At 43.8% G+C, this 25132-nt stretch overlaps 2 protein-coding genes across 2 annotated transcripts in view; one reads left to right on the forward strand and one right to left on the reverse strand.

Moving 5' to 3' along the window:
• The window catches only part of gal3st3 (galactose-3-O-sulfotransferase 3), a 56081-nt gene extending 40681 nt beyond the window's left edge, over positions 1-15400 (reverse strand). The window contains exon 1 of the mRNA XM_029454484.1: positions 15045-15400. The gene's annotated coding sequence lies outside the window, so the exon portion shown is untranslated. The remainder of the gene's footprint in view (positions 1-15044) is intronic.
• Positions 15401-21366: 5966 nt separating this feature from the next.
• On the forward strand, positions 21367-25124 carry LOC115023479 (copper chaperone for superoxide dismutase-like). Its single transcript, XM_029454485.1, has 8 exons — positions 21367-21540; positions 21759-21831; positions 22162-22299; positions 22386-22560; positions 22708-22768; positions 22998-23075; positions 23253-23356; positions 23445-25124. Exons 1-8 carry the CDS (start codon positions 21406-21408, stop codon positions 23602-23604), a joined length of 924 nt encoding a protein of 307 aa, XP_029310345.1. The 5' UTR covers positions 21367-21405; the 3' UTR covers positions 23605-25124.
• Positions 25125-25132: the final 8 nt, after the last annotated feature.

Raw genomic sequence — 25132 nt, forward strand, 5'->3', positions numbered from 1 at the left:
TATCCTCTCTTTCTGTCTCTTCTAACTATCTCTATTTCTCCCAGAGGTCTTTTTTTTTTTTCTGGCGCTGCTGCTGCTGCTGCTGCTGCCTCGGTGTGAAAATGTAGGTATTTTCAAAATGTCAGCCGTTATGAATCAATGGAAGAAGTTTTGAAAGAGTTTAGTCTCCTGCAAAGTTTGAACTCAGAGTGTGTCACAGTCTCTGGCTCTGCAGAAATACAGCATCGAGGCAGACCAAGAGAGAGTTCCAACTCAAAGATATGTAATACACACAAAACACACACACACACAGGCAATGGAGACGAACCTGACGTGCACGACATGATACAGGAACAAAAAATAACCACACAGATACACTTTCCCCCCCCAGACACCCACACACACACTTGCACACAGCTGAACTTAATGAGCGTATGAAGGTAGCTTCACGCTCAGTCCTCGAGGGCAACATCAGCTGCTACGCTCTATGATCCGGTCATCTGCACTGATCGCATATGATAACCTTTGACCTCTCCTAAGGGACTTTTATACCTCAAATGATCTGTAAGTTTCACCAATAACACACACACACACACACAGACATACACAAACCAATATACACATCCCTCCATGTTTCATCGAAGCAAGACTATATTTCCTAATTTGTTATCATATGTTGTGTCTTTGTGCTTCTAAACCAGACAACATACCAAGCAATGACAGACGATAGCTTATGCACAGATGTCAGCTTGTCCCCACTTTTGACTCTAAAATAACACAAACACACATACACAGATGTTCAGGGCCCAACCAAAGGTGAGCTGACCCATAGTCTGGGCATCACTAACAGGATGACTGTTGCTGCGGGAGCCCAAGGGCAAAGCTACTACTACTACTACTATCTCTACTACTACTATCTCTACTACTATCTACTACTACTACTACTATCTCTACTACTACTGTTACTACTACTACTATCTCTACTACTACTACTATCTCTACTACTATCTCTACTACTACTATCTCTACTACTACTATCTCTACTACTACTACTATCTCTACTACTACTGCTACTACTACTATCTCTACTACTACTATCTCTACTACTACTACTACTATCTCTACTACTATCTCTACTACTACTGCTACTACTACTACTACTACTACTACTATCTCTACTACTACTACTACTACTACTACTACTATCTCTACTACTACTACTACTACTACTATCTCTACTACTACTACTACTATCTCTACTACTACTACTACTACTACTACTATCTCTACTACTATCTCTACTACTACTACTATCTCTACTACTACTACTACTATCTCTACTACTACTACTACTACTACTATCTCTACTACTATCTCTGCTACTACTACTATCTCTACTACTACTACTATCTCTACTACTATCTCTACTACTACTACTACTACTACTACTACTACTATCTCTACTACTACTACTACTACTACTACTACTATCTCTACTACTACTACTACTATCTCTACTACTACTACTACTATCTCTACTACTACTACTACTACTATCTCTACTACTATCTCTACTACTACTACTACTACTACTATCTCTACTACTATCTCTACTACTACTACTACTACTACTATCTCTACTACTACTACTACTACTATCTCTACTACTATCTCTACTACTACTACTACTACTACTACTATCTCTACTACTATCTCTACTACTACTACTACTACTACTATCTCTACTACTATCTCTACTACTATCTCTAATACTACTACTACTACTACTATCTCTGCTACTATCTACTACTACTACTACTATCTCTACTACTACTACTACTACTACTACTACTACTACTATCTCTACTACTACTCTACTACTATCTCTACTACTACTACTACTACCTCTACTACTATCTATACTACTACTACTATCTCTACTACTATCTCTACTACTATCTCTACTACTACTACTATCTCTACTACTATCTCTACTACTATCTCTACTACTACTATCTCTACTACTATCTCTACTACTACTATCTCTACTACTACTATCTCTACTACTATCTCTACTACTATCTCTACTACTATCTCTACTACTACTATCTCTACTACTACTATCTCTACTACTATCTCTACTACTATCTCTACTACTATCTCTACTACTACTATCTCTACTACTATCTCTACTACTACTATCTCTACTACTATCTCTACTACTATCTCTACTACTATCTCTACTACTACTATCTCTACTACTAGCTCTACTACTATATCTACTACTATCTCTACTACTACTATCTACTACTACTATCTCTACTACTATCCTCTACTACTATCTCGATCTATACTAGCTCTACTACTATCTCTACTACTACCTACTACATCCCTGCCTGAATCCAGATGAAAAGGGTACTGTTGCGGTCTCTGCCAAAGCTACCTGCATGGCTGGATACAGTAGAGCTAGAGGTAAGTTTAAAGGCACCCCTCCCTGCTGAAAAGTCCTTTGAGCAAGCACATGAATCCCTCTCAGTTTTGAGGGGCTGCTGACCCTCAGGAGTAATGACCTCCCTGTGCAGCCTTCAGGGATCAATAGGCATCACATCAGATTATTACTATTACAAGGTGCAAGTGACTCTGACTTGACTTTGTTTTAAAGGTGTAGAATTCACGAGGTTGGAAAAATAATAGAAGAAACAACAACTGGGCAGGCGGTCGAGTCGAGGCTGTGCCGGAACAGCTGCGGCTCAATGTAGACATTTAACATCTGCAGCTGCCAATGTGTTACAGCTCAAGGACAAAGACTTTATTTTCTCAATGACTTGAGGAGTTACTGAAGAGTGGGACAGTGAAATGCTAAGACCTTTTTAACTGTGAAACACTCCGTGGAGAGCTACTGTATAAATCATGAGGGGTGTGTGGGGGGGGGGGAGGGAGAATAAAAAGCATGGTTTAAGTTCTAAGATCCTTAAAGGCTGTTCTGGGCCATCTAAGAAATCCGTTCATTTCCCAGGAAGGCTGTTTGCTTACATCTGAGGCTTTATTTCTGAAATCCTCAAAATCAATCTGAGATATGAGGCTTGAAATTATTTTCCACAGTTGTGCCTCCTCGCACGCCCCTCGGCTGCTCCACCCTTCCACTTTATGCCATTTGGTGAAGCCAGAGATCCCCAAGAGCTGAGATATTTTTAAACCATTTCATACGTGGGGTTAGATGGGTGCATTAAGGCAATATCGGGAAGTCATGTCTTCCAGGGCCAACAAGATAGAGATTCCTAGCAGCATAAAACAAGTCTATATAAACTACAGTACTGAAAACCTTGTTCTTTAAAAGAGTCCTGCATGAACACGCTGTTACATTTGTGTTTTGTCTCTGCTCTTCTCACAGGTTTGAAGAGAGTTGTTGGGTCACAAATATTTAATGATATAGAGATACTTAAAGAAAGCTTAAGACTTTTTTGAAGTGCTCTAACGAGCAGTTTAAGTCATATGACTAAAGTGTTTATTACAGCTGCATCAAAAAGCATCCTCCTCATTCATTTTAATGAGATGCTGCGTCAGAAACAGCTCAAACTGAAAGTGGTCTTTCAAAAGTTGAACCTGGTTTACATTGAGCAATTTTGTTGGCAAATGAAATGCGTTCATGTAAGTAAGTACGTACATGTAAGTACATGGGCACCTGCTCTACCAGGTGACGTCCACCAGCTGCCTAGTTTAAAACCACGATAGGTTTTTTACAAGGTCCAAGCCTTTTGATATTTATAACCAAAAGCACCTGGGTATGCGATAAGCAGAGTTTACAACTTGGAGGCTGGCGCTCAATACGAGCAGCCGGTGCACTGCATCAGTATGACTTGAACACTTGAAGACTTTGCAGGAGCCTTGAGCCGAGAACATCACAGCTTCTATCTGCACCCGTGCAAAGACTCTTTCTCTTATCGATCGCTCCCCAATGTCTCCCTCCAGTCCGCTTTAATCTGAACTGCCCCTCACTGACTCCCCCTCCTCTTCTCCACTGGGCTTTTCCTCTCTCCGTCAGTCTGTCTTCCAACCCTTTATCTTTACACTGAAGGTAGTCAGGGCTCTCTGGCAACTGTCCCTATAGTGCTTTTTAAGCATCTGCCCAACCCTGTTCCTGTTAGAGACGTAGAGAAAGAGAGAATCAAATCAAGTGCATGTCTGTACTCGAACATGTATGTTAATGTGCGTGTACACGGCGTGTGTGTGTGTTTGTGCATGAGTGCGCCTGAGAGTGAGTCTGGATCATTACTTGTCTGCAGGGTAGACTCCCTGCGGACCCACAGATACAGGCTTTATCTCAACCTAAATGACCCCCCAGAGTAAGTGATGAGAGCACGGAGGAGAGGGGTAGAACGGAGGGAAAATATTGGGGTGAGCGAAGGACACGGCGAGAGGGAAGATGAGATTTGACGAAAGACAAGCAGAGAACAAGAGAACACGGAAAGATAAAATGAAAGAGGCCTGAGAATGATCGAGCGGGCAGAATCAACATCAGGCCTTGTACTTGTGTGCTTATTGATGAAAGCCGTTTAGATCATTTTTTACCGGCAAACGCCTTAAGCCAAATCCAGGGAGGGAACAAGAGGGATAGACAGAAAACATCAGCGAGACAACGTTCCCTTTGGCGAAATCAAATGACAAGCACATCTTCTGTTCTTTCCCTTTGCATACAAACACACTCCACGTCGTCTACAGCTTAATACGCACACTGGGATGTCTTTTGCTCCAACAACATTTTTGTGATGTCTGAATGATAACAGCGGCTTAGGTTGAAAGAATTAAATTGACCTCTTGGTGGTACACGAGGAAAGGTCAGGGGATCCCCAAAGTCAGTAATGGTTATCCACTGGGGGAATTCATGGCAATCCATTGAATAGTTGCTAAGATATTTAATTACGAAAGGTCGGAGGTTCACCAAAGCCAACAGGTCTTATCCTCTGGAGACCATGAATGTCTGTTCAAAATGTCATCCAATAGTCACTAATCTTTACAGTACCTGATTTTGTTTTGGAAATGATGATGGGTTCATTTTTCGGCAAGAGAAACTCAATTATTTTCTACAGGCATCGGCCAGAAATGAACAATCAAGTGGTTTGTACTTATTCTAGCAGGCCTCTACACTCTGAGCGCCTCAATCGGTGTTGATAAATGAAAAAGCAATTTGGATCATTACCACTCCATAAACACTCAAAAGGCTTCTGTTGCGCTGCTTTTGTTTCAAGGAGCGGTGTGTGTGTGTGTGTGTGTGTGTGTGTGTGTTCAGGGGGGAAACATTCTTTCAAAATAACACTCCTTCCTCTTTATCTGCATTCATATTCCGCTCAGGGGTCTCAATGAGCTTTTGCATCTCAGCTGTTCATTTACATAAGACGCAGGCTTCCCCATAGCCTAATTAATTTAATGTTCCGAGGCGAAGCTCGAAAGCACCTCCACTACCAGACAAAATCGCAGCTTCCTGCTTCCTACTGTCCCGGCCTGCAGAGATCACGCCAGCTGTGCTAACCAGGGTGTCGCGCGCCGCATACTTTGCTTTTGTTGTTCCTATTACAGAAACGTAATTGTAGGTTTTTCACAAAGCCCCCTGTGCCGCTGCTCTGTGCTTAAATTCGGCGCCAATTACTAGCACCGAGCCGAGGGAGCTGAGCCATCCAGCAGGTTTGTTTGGACCGCAGCCTATTTTGTGTTTCCTGCTTTTATTGGAAGACAGTTTATTCTGCTGCAGTGTTTTTTACCCGTCTCACGAAAGATAAAAGAGAAGGCCCCACTTCATCAGCACGACGAACAAGCCAGATTTATTCATCTAAACAGACCAGCCTCTCTCAGAGTTACTGTATGTTTTCCACCCTTTACCAAACCCCCCCCCCCCCGCTGGGAGTAACTCAACCGGGAGAGCTTTGATTCTGCCATGCGCCAGAGCAGAAAACCCAAAAGAGCTGCCTGCACGCTGCAATTAAGCAGAGACGCTGTTACGATTGGAGACAGACGGAACATTAAAGGCTCTTCAGCGCAATACGTGCAGGCTTGTATAAAAAGCTTGTCGGCGAGGTGCAAATGCTGCTGAGGTGGACAGACAAGACAGGGTGGTCCGTGGTGATTAATGTTGAAATACCGACGGAGTGGATGCAGAGGCATGTAAAGCAAGCACTTGATCAGTGATACAGAGTAATTAAGGATGCACTAATCACCCTGGCCTGCGCATGTGAAAATACATATAGATCTCAAACGTGTTGGTCACATCTGGGCCCCAAACTGTATATATATGCAGCCCCAGAGGGCCCTCCTTCCCTTTTAGTACGGCCATTGGTTACAGGGTAATCAAAAAGGAAGTGTTAAGAAAGATTGCACAATCCAAAACTGTATTTCAGCTGCACATGCTGTAATCACTGTGTGAAGCTTTCGCTATAGTGAGCAACAGAAGGAGTGGTATGTTAGGAAACAGATTGGAAGCTATGGTAGAGACTGAGTGACAGGCTGTTTAAATCCACAGAGTCAAAATTCCTATATTATTATTATTATTATTAATAAGCTGGTTCTTGTTTTCTAACTGCGTCGCAGCTCGGCTGGGAGCTTAATGAAGACAGCTCGCTAACGATAGACCTCCAGCTGTCACAGAGTCTGCTAATCCTTCATATTTTAAATTCTTATAGCTGTATTCTCATTGACTTGACTGTCTGCAGGAAACTGTTAAAAAAACATGCTTAAAAACATGCTGTTAATAGCAGAATAGAAACTTTGGATAAATAAAAAGATCCACACGGGGAGTAATGTTAAATACAAACTCTTTAAGCGTCATGAAGAGTGAAGCAGCTGACTGCAGGCAACATGAGGAAATAACCTTTTATTTAAGGTTTGTGCAGTCAAGGCAAAACAAAGAACAGAAGTAAGGATCGAACACTAAACTAATCTGACGAGGGCAGAAAGTGCAGGTGAGGGGAAGGAGGTGTTTAGGCAGGAGAGCAGCTGATTGGCAGGTGTGTAGATGGGTAACGGAGGGAAAGGGAGCAGAGGAACACAAGAGGAAGAATACAGCAAACTGCAGCAGACTGGGACAACAAGTCTAAGTTATTAGTTACAGTAAGACACGTTAAAACTGTACATGCATGCTTATTTTAGATGATCATACGGTTAGTATAGTCACACCTGTCACTGTTGCAAGAAGAGCCGTAAGGTGAATGAGGCTAATAAACCTGGAGCAGAACGCTACAGTGCAACACTTTAATTAGTACTTCTACGCTGACATAATTGCGTTCATGGTATGTTAACGTGCTTTGTGTAGAAAACAATATCGACCACATTGCAAAACAGTTACAGAATACAATGTGATGGCAGGGAAACAACATTCAATAGACAGGATGTGATCTAGAATCCAATCCTAACGCTGAACCTGAGCGCTTGCCGGCTTTACGCCCACATTACTGCATTTACAACCACATAGGCAAATGAGCCGATAAACCCCCCCCACGCAAGCAGCAATAAGCACAATCAATACACACTAAATCAATAGAACATTGCTCTGATAGTGGAAATCCTAAAAGCAATTAGATAGCGCCTCAGACGGCGGCGTTCTCGTCCATACTTAATCATGATTGGGTCAAATGGGCTTAATTGGGTGTCTAGTTTGTTGATTATCGTCGAGGCAAGTGAATCACCCCGTTTATTATACTGATAGGAGAGAGGTCCCCGGTTAATTCTCATTGCGTCTGCGGTGATAATTGGGGAATTAAAAAGCAAATAGGCCATAATATTGCGGTCGGCGTTTCAGAAAGGCGTCCGGTGTAATTTGAGAGTAATAGACAGAGAGGATGTCCGGTTCTGATTAGACCTGGCACGTGGAAGTGTTTCACTGAGGGAATATTTATCGTTAAGTCCAAACATTTAAGAGGGGAAAGGGATATTTGAAGGATTTTTGTGATCATTGAAGCTGTTTCTAGAACTTAATGGTAAGTTTGGTCAAAACTTCACTTCACATATCAATATGCTCATTTCAAACGTCTAATTGATTAAGTTTTCGGACACCACACCCTCGCCTTGATATGAATATGACGGGCAAGGTGGCCTGTCACTCCAATGTGGCTGTAATGTATTCGGGACTCATGTCGGACACTCGGCGGCAGCGGAAAGGTCAAAGGATAACTGTTAAGACTGGACAATGGGAACGTCTCCTTTTGGTGTCAGCTCAAACTGTCACTTCAGGACCCGCAGCAGAACGGACTAGAAACGATGGATTCCAAATTCCGGATTCTTCACAGAGCGTCAGGCGTGCTTTTGTAGTAGCCTTCCAGATAGTCGAGCGGAGCCAGAGAGCGGGAGTCTGAATAATTAACCACAATGGAATAATAAACACGCTGTTCTCACAAGTTCTCCTCATTCTAAAAATGTCAAAAGCAGATGGCTCGCTGCCTGCGGCGAAACTTTGGTGTAGAGCGAAGAAAAGAGGCAAGAATGGAGCGAGACGGGAAAAAGGAATAGAAGGCGAGATAAAGAAATAAGTCAAGGAGTATTTCTTTTGGCAGGAAGAAGAATGAATGGATGACCCAGGTTTTTACTTGTGGCTCAAAAAGGCGTTGAGGTAAATGAGGTGAGACCAAACTGAGTCACATGCAGATTAAATATGCAATATAACTGTTGTTGCTTCTGGTTACAGTTAGAGATCACGCTGGAGGTGATGGCGTGCATTTGAATGTATCTCTGCATCACTGAAGGAAGGAAATGAGGCAGTGATGGAAGCAACAAAGCAGGTGGAAAAACTGATATTTGGTTTTGCTCAAGACCACCTTTGTCCTCGGATGTTTGCCGGGACGTGACCTTTCAGCCGCAGGAGAATCCACCGGCGTGGGCCAGCGTGTAGCACCATTATACAGAGTAGTGATGCAGACGGGGAGACCCACAGAGAGGAAAAGGAATTATATCGGGTGGAGGTGCAGCCAGACGGGGCAGGTGAGGCGGCAGTAACAGTGATCGCCCTCCCGCCGCTGAGAGAAGCTGTGTAAGACTGTAATCAGATTTCACACGCCGCTCGAGCATCCCAACCTAACACCCAGACTCCTTTGCAGTCAGTCGGCCGGACTGATACTGATAAGTGTGTTTCAGGAAAAGTAAAAGAAAATGTGTTTTTGAGAGTGCGTGCGGATAGGTGGCGTGTGTGTGTGTGTGTGTGTGTGTGTGTGTGTGTATTTGGACATGCAGAGTATGTGTTTGTGTGTACAGTTAGTGTGTAAATCCGGCTGCTTGCACACCTGTATTTACTATTTTTCTGTGCCATACTTGCTTTTATATTTGTGTGGGTGTGTGTGTGTGTGTGTGTGTGTTCTTGCTCTTCTATATTTGTGAGGCCCAAGGTTTTTTGGTACCGTGGTGTATAATGTTATTGATTGTCCTGTTGACTGTTGCAGTAGTATGCTGCTGTGGTTGGAAACCACCCTACAATGGCCCACTCTCACTGGTATATACATGCTAACTGTAACTTCCTATTGCTAGTACAGTAGAAGAAAAAGTATGTATATTAACTGTCCTTTTATTCCAAAAGTTATATATATATGTACAAAAAAAGCCAGGGAACTACATATAACAACGCCTTGGAGGCGGAAGGGGATGGATGAACCTGGTTAAAGAGTAACCGCCCGTCTGGGACGCTCTAAAAGTAAAGCAAATGCAATTTTTGAAGTTTATTCATTTAGGTATTACATTTACTTGAAGGTTTGCATCTTGTTTCTTGCCCTGCGTGACTCCTTTTTAGCGATGTGTTCCCAGATCCGATGCCAAAACTACAAAAACCAAGACTTGAACTGTGCGAAACAGGAATAATTTTTCGCGGGTATATTTAGCGCTAGGGATTGCATCAGTGTCCTCACAAGTATAGAAGTGTTTCTGTGTGTGTACCTGTGTTCTGCTCTATGGGATCGTGCTGTTAGGACGCAGCCAGCTTCTCTGTAATGGCCTGATAACAGAGACCCTCCGGCCAGAAAACAGATTAATTAAGGGGCCAGACTAGAACCCCCCCAGGGGAGGGCGCCCTCTGCACCTCCTCGCCACCAAACACACACATATACACACAGACACTGGTGTGAATAAATAAAGCACATGTGCACATGAATAGCCATAGCAGACCTCATAAACTCACAATCACAAACTTTCACACACCGGTAAGCATGCGCCAGGAACACACACACACACACACACACACACACACACACTCTGCAGGTTCAAAACATTCCTGTCTGCCCCGGCGGGCTTAAAGTTCTTCTCTAACTAGCACTGGCAGGGTTTGTACCTCTCTGGAGGAAACACCTTCAGCACTTAGCAGAGGCTTTTCCTCGCCTGCCTGGGCAGCTCCACACACTCATTAAGTTCCTCCTGTTTATTAGACCCAACGTATCGTTTCAGGATGAAAAGGTGCGGCGACGTGCGAGTGACACGAAAGACAATGAATCAACAGAACACACATGTAATTTATAAATCATAGTTACAGTCTTAACGGCGTGTAGAAAACACAACATAATCTGCTTTACTTTTGCTTTGAGCAGAGTATAAATATTTATGAATATAAAGATTACAATGTCCAATAAAGAATACAATACATTTGTCCGGCACCTTGAAGGTGTCCCGTATTAATCCCTCCAGCTTTCACCTTGTAAGGTTATTGAATAAAAAGTAATATGACACGTTGAGATAAAATAGGACGCTCAGTTTGAAGACTAATCATACACTGCACTTGTTCTATTTGTTAAATGCAAGCGCTTGAAAAGCGATATTCAGTTTGGAGTATCTGGTGTCTGGATTATTCTGTTCGACGGATTCCATTAGATAATGCATTGAATGGCTCATTGTTGTCCACTCTGGAGTTGATAGCCAACACGGTGTTTCTTTACTGACCGGTCTCGTTGGTTCTCCTGGCCGATATACGCTTTGTTTGATGAGGCTTTCTTTGCAGTATAAACCTTGTTTTGCTCTCCTCAAAGGGGTTAGTGTTTCCTCGAGGTTCATGGGAACAGAACCGGAAGGAGGGCAACATCGGGACGTAAATACAACACCAAACTTCAAATCAAAACTGTGATCAACACCAGGATACGCCAACTGTACCTGGCCCTGTTTCACCTCAAGTTCCAGCCACTGTTAGGAAAACTGAGGAAAACCCAAATCAGTGAACTCAACATCTCACAACAAGGTCCATTTAGTAGCTCTTCCAGGGCTTTCAATCACATTGCACGATCTTCCTCAGCGGATGTAGTTTGCGTACTTGATTTCCATTCTCACTGAGCACCTTGAGGACTTTACGTCCATGTGTAATCTGCTCAAGAAGATCATGTGGTGGGATTGAAAGCTCCAGAACGGCTACTCGATGGACCTTGTCGGGAGATACATAGAAGCTGCTGTTTCCAAGGTCGAGTCTTCATCTGTGTTTGTCTACATAAAAACATTCTGTTTTTAGATGACCTTGTGACGCAGGGTTTTCTTTCCCTGCGTCTTGCCTCTCAGGCGACATACAGGCTGCCCTACCTTATCGCTGGACGTTTTTGGGGCAGCGCAGTACGGACTACCTGCACAAACTACTCCAGGCTGAAAAAATGTTTCTGTGAACTCAAAAAAATCTACATTTTAAGTTAATATTGTACTTAAAAGATGCTTGAACTGAACATCAGTCAAGAATAAGACAAAAAGTCAGAAAGTATCTGGTATATAAACATATATATATATATATATATATATATATATATACATGGATGTAAACGCACACGAGGTTCAGTGAATCACAGTCAAAGCGTTGGATTTTGTCTGAGTGGTGAACGAGGGAGGACTCAGAGAAGTTAGTCCGACCATAACAACGACAACCAGACTGAGATGCTCTCAGTATTAATAATAAATAATGCATTTCATGTTGTGCCGAACAGCAGGGCCATCCAGATCACATAATCGTCCTGCCCAGACCATTTTAATCCAGGGTCTGTCTGCTGGAATCTGACTGTCGGACATCTACAAGTAGAAAAAGCTTCGCACCGAGGGCAGCTCCCTGGAGCCGGGCCCAGGCGCTGACAAAACCCTCGTCCATCTGTCTTCATCTGTCACAACTACGGCAACACAATACAAATATTAAATTGACCCTCTTCAGAACACATTTCTCATCATTTCAAAACATTTTCTAAGCCTCTTCGTCAACATTTGAGTCCCTTATTCAGCTGATGGGCTCTCTGGGGGATCGATTTGACTCAATAATAAGTGACATGAGAGGGATGAGAGGTCATTTTCAACTTCACACACTTCCTCTAAATATGTATCACCTCTAATCTCCCCTCTAAACTGAAATACTGTAGCATTTCTGAGTGTGCATTCAGGAGCACGCCTGCACATCAAAATCAATTTGGTGCCAAGCCACACTGAGACCAAAAAGCACCTTTGCACTAATGCATCAAAGTGGTTGAAAGTTGGCCAGTGTTCAATATGTGTGTGTGTGTGTGTGTGTGTGTGTGTGTGTGTGCTCATATGCTGCAAGGAGCATTAACCCTGACAGGGGATCAAGTGGATGCTGTGTGTGCATGTATTTGTGTATGTGTGTGTTTGTGCAGGCTAGCCAGGGTCAAATCAAGAGGTTTGTTAACATGGAGCATTAATCTAGCATGGGCTCACATCCACATGTTGCAAGATAAATGGAAGCACACACACACACACACACACACACACACACACACACACACACACACACAGTACTCTGAGGCGAGCTGAGATGCCCGCAAGTACATTTTTAATCACAAGCGCTCTAATCACTCGGGTCCATCTTAAACACTAGTCACGACCTCCACTAATACACATCAATAAACCTGCTGATGCCGGTGACCTCACTCACGCTGCACCCGTTCAGCACGATAACAACTCTGCAGAGAAGGGTTAAAGAAAGGTTATATAACGTATCAAGGTCAATTAATTGGAATTTATGCGACATACCTTCTGAGACTTCTGTGCTTCTGGAGGAAGCTGTAAACAGTGTGGCTTTTCTTTTTGGCCCGGTGCCTGAAAACTACCACCGTCAAGAACTGTACTTGTGCGGCGCACAAACACGGACACGGAGCTGTATATCACATTGTTTAAATAAACTCCTTTCCCAGAGTGTCTGCCTTAAAGGGGCGCTCTCAGTCTAAAAAGACTCTTCTGATGAGGTTTAACACGAGGATGCAGTGAATCTTAGTCAGCACAACACACTTAATCATATTGACTTTCTTCAAGACGCTTTGTGTACGTGTGTGTGTGTGTGTGTGTGTGTGTGTGTGTGCCTCTACTTACCAGAGTCTGTCACTGTTCTAACCCCCCACCCCCTACCCCATCCTCGCCTCCATTGTTATTCCCTGCATTGCTATTCTCCAAACACAGCACACATTCATCACTCGGTCTTGTGCCTTTCTTGCAGACATGCCAGGGGGGGGGGAAGGAACCTTTTCAGGTCCGTGCTTGTAAACGACCTGCCGCAAAAGGGTTTATTAAGTCACCTCCCTTCCCTTAACTTACTTCCTGAAGACACAGAGGAGGAGAGTGACAGACACAAAGAGATGAGACAGGACAGGCCGGAGTACATTTGTCCTCACAACTGATGATTGACAGTCAATTATAAACAGCGTAGTCTTTAAAATGTAACAAAATAGGTCCAACCTCGTCACGACCACGTAAAAAGAATTACTGGGAAAGAGTTACGTCAGTGTGTCCAGCACCTGCAAAGGATTTATGAATGGGTGTGTGTGCCCCCTGCTGATTTGTTTCAGAGTGAAAAGTGCTATCACAGGTTCCTGGTGTTTTCAAATTGCTTGTTTTGTCCGGCAGACCCGGTGATAATCAATCGGCAGTATCAAACAGAGAAGCTGGACGCAGCAGTCGTTTCTTATCAATCATTAATGGCAGAATGTTGAGGTGTCAGTCTCTGCTTGGTGCTCTTCCTCACATTAAAGGGTTTTTGGGGAGTTTCTCTTTACCCAAACTGAGTGTCTAAACATATCCTGGATGCAGATGATTTTACAATCTCACGCCATATAAATAAAACTCACTTGACTTGACGTCCAGAACAAAAACAAGATGTTAAACCACATCATCCGGGCATCTCCCTGCACTGGATTGGGAACTCTTCGTTATCAATGACTGGAGTGCAGCCACATTCAGCCTGCCATCTGCTGCAAATACAAACCTGGATGACATATTGACCAAACTGATGTTGTAACACCAAACAGAGCGGATGGAAAAAAAAACTTTGCATCCAACACTAAATCAACTAATGGAGAGGAATCAAATGTGCATGATGGAAACTATTGAGCACACATGCAACAATTGGGGCCACTACATCCAATAAAGCTCTACATATAAATTGCTTGTCATTAATTGTTGACCCCCCCCCCCCCCCCCCCCCCCCCCCCCCCCCCCCCCCCTTTCTCTCCTCACGCTGATAATCTTGCGCGGTTAATCTTCGCGTGCAGTTTAATTAATTTTGGACATAGGTGCTCACATAACCATAATCTGAGTGAATAGGCGAAATCAATCATCCAGACAAGCCTCGGGCGCTCAAGGAGACGATCCACATAACCCCCCCCCCCCCTCCTCCCTCTTCTCTCATCATCCTCCTCAACACACACACACACACACGACGCTTGTAACAGGACATAAACAACATTAAAATCTCCTCAAGAGGTCTCACACGGCGAAATGTGGGCCAGATCAGATTAGATCTGGGGGGGGGGACGTGCTGAATGAAATCACTCCGCCGCGCATCTCCAAATGGCACACATGTCGGGCAGTGAATACGTTTTCCTGAAGACGTCCATAAATCCGCTTTTATGAAAGCGGCGCAGCTGCCGGTGCGTCCCCGCCGCGGACGCGAGGAGGACGCACGCGGAGGAGCGCTGGCACAACACAGACAAACATAAACGCCTCCAAATGTGCCACACCGGCCCCGGTGTCTTTCTGTCTTTACAGCCCACCAGATATGTCTACTACAACTCTAATATAGGGATTAAAGGCGCCATGAGGGCAGGGATGCTGATAGAACACAATGGGAACACACCGTCACCCACCTTTGTCATCCCGGAGCTGTGATGTGATGTGACGGTCGTGGCGGTGATTTCTCCCCCCTGGACGAGCTCCGTGTCCCGGCCAGCCGGCTGCCTGCCCCCCGCTTTCCTCTTCTCCTCTTCTACTTCTTCTTTTTCTTCTTCTTCTTCTTCTTCTTTTTTTTTTAGGAAAGCCTCCGTCCCTTCTCCTCTTCCTCGCCTACAGTTGTCTCTCCTGCATGTGTGTGGTGTCGGTGCTGCTCTGTGGATGTTCAGGTGTCGCAGTCAGTGAGGCAGCAGATCTGCTGTCTGTCATCAGCGGCTCCTCGCGACTCCTCGTGCAACAAAACGGGAGACAGTCGTCTCTCTCTTTCTCTCTCCCCCCCCCCCTCTCTCTCTCTCCCCCCCCCCCCCCTCTCTCTCTCTCTCGAGCCAATGCGCGCGCGTTTGCGCCTGTGATACGGGCTCACAGCAAGCACATATGGTCCTCTCTCACACGCACGCACGAGCACGTCCACGCGCATGGACAATCCTTACGGATACTCACATAACTGTGCCTATAATATGTAACTGGAGTGACTCAGTGTAATCCTGGTGATCTCCTATGTTGCGGTAATGACTCGCTTTAATGCTACTTGTCTGCCATGTTCTTTATTATTAGCTAGATGTGTCTCGCGACTGCATTGAGCTTCAATATGAAAACATCTGTCATGCAAATAAAGTATTTTTTATCCCATCTGGAGCTTGATAGCTGACTGATAAGTAATTTTACAGCAGGCCAGAGGCACATTTAGTGATTAGTGGGCCCCGGGCAAAGCTAGGAATGCCCCCCCCCCCCACCCCCCACTCATGCATTATTCTCAGAGCATGTTATTGTCATTATTAAGGATACTGATTGTTATGGAGGCATTTACCTCTAACCCTACTCACAAGCTATTACCATGCCCCAACTTTGCATTGTCTATCACATGGGTCTTCAACATGGGGTCTGTGACCCGTAGGGGGTCCTCAGTTTTGAGTCTGTAAATACACATAACAGTAACATGAATCCAACAGATTACAAGATAGATCGGCCTATTTGTGAAAATAATATATATACAGTATATTAATTTACACAACAGTTTCCCATGAATCCTCGTGCGATCACATGAGCTAGCTAACCTATGCTAAATCCTTGTGTGGCACCTATCCATTACCGCAAGTAATTAGCTACGCCTGGAGAGAGTAGCTGAAAGAAGTGGTGAAGGGTCCCAAAGAATTGTATCTGGATTGTTATCCTCTAACAAAAGATGATGAAGATCAATTTGCTTATCATTGGGAGTACTAGTCAGCCTGTGAAACCCAACACATCCTTTCAAATCGGTGTGTAACTGCCCTCCAGACAACACACGTAAACCTTTTTCTGATTCTGGACATTTTTACAAATCACTGTTAAAAAGTAAATCTGTTTTGTGAAGTCCCCCATCCAACTACTCCGACCTCGTCCCTCTGTGACTACAAAACGTCAGCTGACTTCCTGACAAGCGTCTTAACTCCTACGGCCACTAGAGGGCTTTGTGACTTTTCTTGGAAGTTCAACTTTTATAAAGCTCCTTCAGGTCACAAAAGATAATATTTATGAAGGTTGAGAAAATAACCCTTGATGACCCTTGAAAAATGCTTTTTTGTTGCATTATGGGAAATGTAGGAATCAGTGTTTTTTGCAGCATGACCGACGTTAGGGACAAAACGTCAGGATGTCTCCGCCTCTCCAGCTAAATATTCAATATTCTTTTTAAAAATATGTTTCTTGTGAGTCTTTCAACTTTATGGAAATGCCAATGCTAATTTGTTCGAGTACTCCTTTAATGGTCTCTTGCAGGGGTGTCCTGGTGGCTTAAGGGTTTAAGACACTAGCACAGCTTCCCTGATAAAAGCTGGGCTCAAGATCTTTGTTTTGCATATCATTCCCTATATCTCTTCCCCCTCATCGCCAGTCATCCGTATCCTGCACACTATCAAATAAAGAGGCTAATAGGCTCTTCTTTTTTCATTTCTTGACAGTTTAATGACATCTCGGCCAAAGCTGCTGCAGTCCAGCTGAAACATTCGACCCCTTTTGTTTGCCGTCCTGCACATCGTTCCTAAAGTGAGTTACTGCGACTCAATAGCGAGTTTTAAGATAATTTATTGTACTTCATGGTCGTTTTATTAACATAGTTTTCTTACACAGTTCCAGTAGAGACTTTTAATGAGTCACTGGTAGCCTACTTAAAAGACAATTTATGGCTGGTGACCTTATTGTGCTTTCTGGCTTTTTACTCCTATTAAATCCTACGTTCTGATGTTTCCCTCTTTAATTGCTGGAGGTTTTTCCAACGAAGCTATGGATCCTTGACAGACATATTGTTTGAGTAATGATCTGGACTCTGGGCTGTAATGATTAAATGAGGTATTGTGTTTGGTAGGCACACTGCAGCACACTGCGTCCTCCATATTATTCCAGGGAGGAACAGGACACTTTGATTAGCCAATGCCGTCTCTTCCTTCTATTGATCCGCTCTGTGATGAGCTGTAGAGTTTTTCCACGGCTTGTTAAACACCCCAGTGGCATTATAATTCATTGCTTTTAGCTTGTTTGTGGGTCAGCAATAATGCATGACACTGCTGTGCTGAATGGACAATATATGTATATAGATTGGACTCCTTTGCTTCCTCTCCTGTTATGTTCATGGCATGGGATTGCTTTAATTGCAATGCAGGAAGAGATGTTTCTAGAAATGGAAAGGATTTGGTTTTCTTGTCAATTTGTTTAAAGACAGCCGCCCCCCCCCCTGGCTCCCCGTGCGCCCGCAGAAGGCGGGGGGGCCTCCGCTGCTAGATGCCGTCCCCCGGACACGCTTGGCTTCATCTTCCATTCGAGTTGTCAGGGTGCAATCAGCAGACATGGGGAGCGCTCTGGCTGGGCTGTGACATTACTGTGACCTCTGCGGGGTCCCTCGCACCACTAACAGGCCCCACCGCCCCCGCCTCGCCTCTCCGGAGCTGAATAATTCAGCGTCATGAGGTTGTGGACGGCGTCGCCGGTAAAGCACGGCCAGGGTAAATGGTTTGATTCCCTTTGGGATCAGCCATGCGATGTTCGTGAGGAACGCTGCACATCACATTATGTATTTATAACTATTTATAACACTGAATTTTATTACCTTCTGCAATCTAACAGGCAAAGAATCTTTTATTTTATTATATCTTACTGCTACTTTTTGACTAATTAAGGCTTATATAACCTCTTCAAAGCCTGTTGGATAAACTTAAAGCTGCACAAGCAAAACAACAACACTTTATTTCAAGGTAGAGATATGTGATTCACTTCTTCTGTTGTTGTTTGAGTGTTGGAGAAACTATTGAGCCACGTTTATTCACAAAGCTCATCAATCTGCACGACACAACCCTGATTGTAACTGTAAATGAAGTCCTCTAAATGATGCATGTGTTGTAGGTTAACCCTGAAGAAGATCGGTTTATATTGTAATGTAAATTACAGTTGTCGTGCAAAACTCTGCTTGCAAATCTGTCAACGACAACAGTATATACATGAGTTAGGACAGCAGGAGGAAAACAGTTCATTAAAAATGTCTTTTAACAATAAAGAACACATTTGCATTGGCTTTAGTAGCTATTCTGGAGCTTTTGATCGTTTAACATGATCCTCCTCAGCACACTTTTAGGACCTCTTATCTATGTTGGATGAGGGTCAAAGTTCATGACTTTGGACATAGTAATTCACCAACGCAACGGCACCATAGGGTCCTCTTAGTACCACTACTGGACCTACTGGAAATTGGACATTTGGAAATGAACCTGGCAATTTTGAACTGTCGCTCCTGAATGAATTTTCAATCTCAAGTTTTATAATTGATCACAAAGTCCACAAAGCACAACGTGGCCTATTTCTGTGACCAGTGTGTCCAATATGAACCTCTTTAAAGCTGGGCTTAGCAACTTTCTGGACAAAAGCCCAAAAAGCTCTCCTCTTTCCCCTCTCCGTCCTAAGCCCCACCCACCAGACGAGGACATGCACATGCAGATCCTTCATACCTGCAGGAGTTCCTTGCATACATCTCTGCCAACATTAACATTGCCTTGAAGCATCTGACAGAAAACTTTCCCTTTCTCATGAATATTTGATCAACTCTGTCCTTTTTGTTTCAAACACAATGTATGCATTCCAGTCCAAGGACATTGCATCTTTCCCCGCTCTAAAAATAAAGTTGTGCTTGCTTTGCTTCCTTGCATCGGTCGCTGAAACAAGAGCTGCTTCACCTTCTTGAAGTTTTTAATAAGAAAAAAAAAAATAGAACAGACCCCGGGTCAGTGCTAATGGGGTGGAGGGGGAGGAGGATAGCGTCTCATTTAGTACAGATAAAACCTCTACTGTTCCAAACAGGGCTGTCAACACTTCCTGTCAGCACTGCTGCACACTGCCCTCCGAGACACACACACACACACTTCTTTCTTTTGCTTCCTCATACCTCTTCTTCCTCTTTCTGCTCCCTCCATCCCTACTTTCTTCTCTTTTTCCCTCCTTTCCTTCCTCCCTCTGAATCTGCAGCGGACAATGTTCGTGTAGCGATTAGGTTTCACTCTGCTTTCCAGCTCTGTGGTATCTCTCGTGTGTGTGTGTGTGTTTCTGTACGTACATGTGTGTGTGTGTGTGTTCGTGAAATCCCCCTCCCCTGGGCTCAGGTGTCACCGCAGCTCTCCCTCCACTCCTTTGAACGGCGAGCTCAGTGGCCGAGGATCAACATAAGGGCAAAGGTTTTTCGACAGTTTCCCATGTACCGAATAAATTAACTTCTGCGGTGCGGACGATGTGTGTGTGTGTGTGTGAGAGTGTGTGTGTGAGACAGAGAGAAAAAGAGTGCTCGACGCACACACATGAATCAGTGTTTTGAGCCTGGTGCACACTGGCTCAGCCCTCTTAAAGCCTGTGGTCATATTACTGAGCACGGGGTCAAAGGTCAAAGCCAATGAGCCGCCACATACAGAAGAAGCTGTGTTCTAAGTGAGCTGCCACTCGGCTTTTCTTCTGTGTAAAACATCGGCCTCTTGACGCCGTCTTGGCGTGATGACGGACACGTTTCTGCATCAACACCCACTGCGGACGAGCGCACGTGCACGGTGGCGAATATGTGTCACTCTCTAAAAACTCATCATCCCAAATTAAGTTGGAGGAGGTTTTGCATTTTAAAAACGTGCGACCCAGATTTCTTTCCCACACATCACGGTCATCTGCTGCCACCTCTGTGGCTTATCTCCGCTTTCAAAGACGATGAAAAGAGATATGATAGGGATGTATAGACAACACATGCACACGCTCAATGGTCATCAGCTTAGTGGTGGTCTCTCCGATTCCGAATGCGGAGCTTTAATCTGCAGATCAACTTTGTAACGATAATCTATACACATTATGAAATTGAATTGGAGGTCACCACATACTGCGGGGAAGCAATCACTGTAACTGCTTACAACCTTCACGGTGGTTTATCCATACACTTCGATCTTCTGTGTCCAGATAACACCTCCTCCTCTGACCCATCACATGCTGTTTGTCCTTGCAGTTTGTCTCATCGTATATATATTTATATCATATAAGCCTATACTTTACATGACTGGTTAACATGTTCTTACTTGAATGTGTTTTCGCAATGTGAAGACAGTTTTTGATTTTACTGTGGTATGAAAATCAGCGTTCAGAGATATGAAGAATTGACTGCTATATTGATTTAAAAAATAAAAGCATAAATTATGTCATTCACCTGGTGAAAACCACACATCTAAAGTTTAGAGCGTTTAAAAAAATTAAGTTAAATAAAAAAAAGTTGAATAAATGACCTTTTATGTTCATTGAAACCTTTTAAAACATCATGATTATTTATACATTTAATATTTCTCTTAGTTCCTGTACCTAACTGATTTATTAATATTATTTATTAATAGAATTATTATTTGTATTATTATTGTTATTACTATATATTTGGTTTTCCTTGTACGGCAACACATTTACATACGACTATATTATTACCATAGTTAGGAAGTACATTTACTATACATTGTATTTGAGTACAATAACATATAAAACATATAATATAACACTGACAGGAGGTGAATTTCTGCTGAATGAGTCGCATTACTTTTATTTGATGTTTTTATTTCAGTACAATTTTAATTTATACTTTTTAATTTTTTTATTTAATTACGATTTCAAGTAATGAAGCCGTGGGGAAACACACGAGAAAGACATTAATCTAAAAAAAAAGACTAAATTGATTATTGCAGTTGCGGTTGCAGGTAGTTGGCACGTGGCGGCGGTAACGTGCGGGAACGTCACTGTGACCTCACCAAGATGGCGGCGCCCGTTGGCAGTTACAGCCGGTTCGTTTCCGTTTCTAGAAAAATAGGAAGTTTGCTATTTAATTCAGTTTGCATCGCCCAGGCGGCGGCGTGTGGTACCAACATGGACTCTGTGGGGCCAACCAAGGTTTGACAGCAATGCTTGTTCATGTTTTAAATTCATATTTAGCACGATATATTTGTATCGCCAATAATAATTTCAAAACAAAAACATGCCTTAGTCATCTGCTGTTGCGTCATCTGACATGACGAGCAACTCCAGTGTCAGAGTATCAGTTACAGATGTGATATTATCCACACGTGTTTTTAGCTACAGGTGTTTCACGTCTATGTTTCCCTCCACAGCTGGAGTTCGCCGTGCAGATGACATGTGAGAGCTGCGCAGTTAAAGTCCGAGCTGCTCTGGAGGGTGAACCAGGTAATGTAAAGCATGACCAGGACTGTCAGAGTCTTAATGTTGTGTTCACGTCCTCGGAGTCACCTGTAACTGACAGTGCAGCTTCTCTAATGTCATGTAGTTGACAGGCTGAGGACCATAACACAGCAGATACTGTCAGCCAGCTGTTATCTCTCATTTGTTTATGGCTGTTGGCTTTTCTTCATGCATTCAACTGCATGTTCTTTATATAGCACATTTTATTACAAAGTTCTTATCATCAATAAGTAACATGCACCGTCTTTTTCTATAAAGAACTATGTCATTTTGCACAATTTATATTATATTTCATGGCTGTTGATGTGTTCGCAGGAGTGAAGTCCGTCAGTGTCGACGTCGGTAAGGAGGAGGTGTTGGTGGATTCCACTCTGACCAGTGCGGAGGTGCAGGCTCTGATAGAGAGCACCGGACGCAGGGCCGTGCTGAAAGGCATGGGAGGATCAGAGCGAGGTGAGAAACCACAGCACGGGAGTACGGCTGCATTTCAAATGCATGGTCATGTACAATTGTTTATGATGTCTGTGTTTGTCTGACAGACCTGGGTTCAGCAGTGGCCATGCTGGCTGGTGTTGGGAAGATCCAGGGGGTGGTGCGTTTCCTGCAGCTGTCTGAGCAGCGTTGCTTGATCGATGGGACCATTGATGGGCTGGAGCCGGGACCCCACGGCCTCCATGTCCACGCCCTGGGGGACCTCACATTGGACTGCCTCAGGTAGGACCGCTGAGCTGCATCAGGCAAGAGCAGGACGCAGATGGACCGGCTGGTCTGGTTAAAGGCCCAGTTGGGAAGTGGGTCTTTATGAGGCACTACCATAGACGTCAGTGTGTTGACTTCAATTTCTTTGTTTTTGTTGTACAGTTGTGGAGAGCACTATAACCCCTTGGGTCAACAACACGGCGGTCCAGGGGACTCTGAAAGGGTACAGTCATATTTCTTCCTTTTAGAACTCCATAAAAATAACTTCTCATATAATCATTAAGCCAAACGTAAGGTGTGATCCTCCTCTCAGATTGCCCGATCTGTCCCACGGTAGCCTTTTTGAGCAGTTCTGCTTCAGGTGCAAACATTCCTACAAAGTGTGTGTTCAAGGCTTTCATGCTGCGTACTCCCTGCGTTATTTATTCTCTGTGTGTGTCATTGTCGTGCAGCATGTAGGTGATCTGGGAAATATTGTTGCTGCACCAGATGGCAGAGCCTCATTCAGACAAGAGGACAGTCAGCTAAAGGTAACACACACACACACACACACACACATATTTGGCACTGGATGAAAGGCATGTAGCTACAGCATTTTGAGCTTTAGAAAGCGAAGATGTCTTGTATCATCATCTAATTTCCAAAACAACACCCGATGACATCTTTTTGTTTTCTTCTTCATTGCTACCTTGGTGCCCACGCTGCAGGTGTGGGATGTGATTGGCCGATCGCTGGTGGTGGACGCCGGGGAGGACGACCTGGGTCGAGGCGCTCACCCTCTCTCCAAACAGACTGGGAACTCTGGGGAAAGGTGGGTCAGCAGCAGCGGCACAATAAGCTGTGAGGTGGGATAAGAAATTGAAGCTGATTTTCTCCGTCTCTCTTCCGCTCCTCTGCAGACTGGCCTGTGGGATCATCGCCCGATCAGCAGGTCTTTTCCAAAATCCCAAACAGATCTGTGCCTGTGACGGGGTCACGCTGTGGGAGGAGAGAGACAGGCCAATAGCTGGCATAGGTCGAAGCAAGGCCAACGCAGAGATCCCGGCAGCACACCTCTGAAGCGCGGACACACAAACGGCGGCCACATCTTCACCTGTGTTGGACGCTTTGAACAGAACGGGAACATTGGAGAGAAATGCAGAGGACATTTGACGACAAAGGGTCAAAGCTGAAGCGAGGGGAAACAAAGAGCTCTGAGGAATCCTTTCCTCACAGCTGCACGACCAAAGAAAAATGGCTTTATTTTCTTTTCCTTCTTTCTTTGTAATAAAATCAAATCGTGTTGCGGTCGCACTTAGTGTCCTCTGAGGATTTTAAAAGCAGATTAAAACCACTTGGGAGTTTGTGAAAGTCACCTCTGACACAACTGTCTCATCACTGTCTAACTTGATGTACTGCCTGCGCTTCAGTGTGGCATTAAAATGTCTAAGTTAATTATGGAACAGGAGTAGTAATGATTTGGTTTAAAAAGTGTCACAAAGCCGTCCGACTGCACAGAATACGTCTCAACCTAAATCAGTTGTGACGCCGAGTGGGATTGAGAAACAAAAGGGCCAAAAAGGCAACAGAAAGGTCCAAATAAATAGCTTAAAGTAAGGTTTATAAACATCAACAATTCCAGGTTCCATGTTCAGCTGTGGATCTTGAAACATTACATGAAAGGAGTGTCTTTTGGCACTTTTCAAAGAATATGGTTTGGGAATCTGTGCCACTGCATTAGTGTGTTCATTTTAAATCCATAAGGTGGTGTGAGTGACTTGTGTAAGAGAGATTCGAAAGAGCTCGGGAGAATTGTGTGTTCAGCTGTTTTTTTTTTTTCAACATGGAGTTTGAGGGTACAGTTACTTCATCGTTCTTTTCCGCAGCCAACTTGAGATTCATACAGGACACTGAGAAAGTTCTGCTTCTGATCCTCCATTGTCTTCTCTTGTCACGCAAATTGTACATTATGAGTGAAGTATAATATAATAATGTAAAAAAAAAACATCTACCTGCTGGCACTTGTTGATATCCTCTTGATGAAGACATCAATATTGGGACAGTGTGTGTGTGTGTGTGTGCACTGTATTGGCCATATGAGAGTGTGTAGCAAGTTTTGCATTGATTTTGCAAATTGAGCATCTGTCTTGTCCTGGTGATGCATGAATAGGCTTATTGAATTTTCCTCCAAATGTTCAGTCGGTGGTGTCCTTTTCACTTTGTGTCTGTGAACGCAGCTTGGATGTAGGGCTGCCATCAATGTTTGTTCATATGATCGATTCATGTGTGGATTATTAACTATTTAGGCTATAAAATGGCAGAAAACTGTGGAAATGTGCTAATTTCTCAGAGACCAAAGTAATGTGTTTGCCAATGCTGATGCATTTAGAATCTGTGTGTCATACAAAGCCTGCATTAGCAGTCATTTTTGCTCTTGATCTGTCCTCTGTGGTTAAGCAAAACGTGTCATTTGTTTCATGGCACATAATGAGCTCTTTAATTGAACTCGCACTCCCTTTGGAGCTGTACCCTGTGGCTTTGAGGCCGCCTTTATATTCTTCCAGTTGCTTTTGATAAATTAAACAGGCTTATATACTTGGCTTTGTGT

This window comes from Cottoperca gobio, chromosome 18 (assembly GCF_900634415.1).
Source record: "Cottoperca gobio chromosome 18, fCotGob3.1, whole genome shotgun sequence".
Taxonomy (NCBI): domain Eukaryota; kingdom Metazoa; phylum Chordata; class Actinopteri; order Perciformes; family Bovichtidae; genus Cottoperca; species Cottoperca gobio.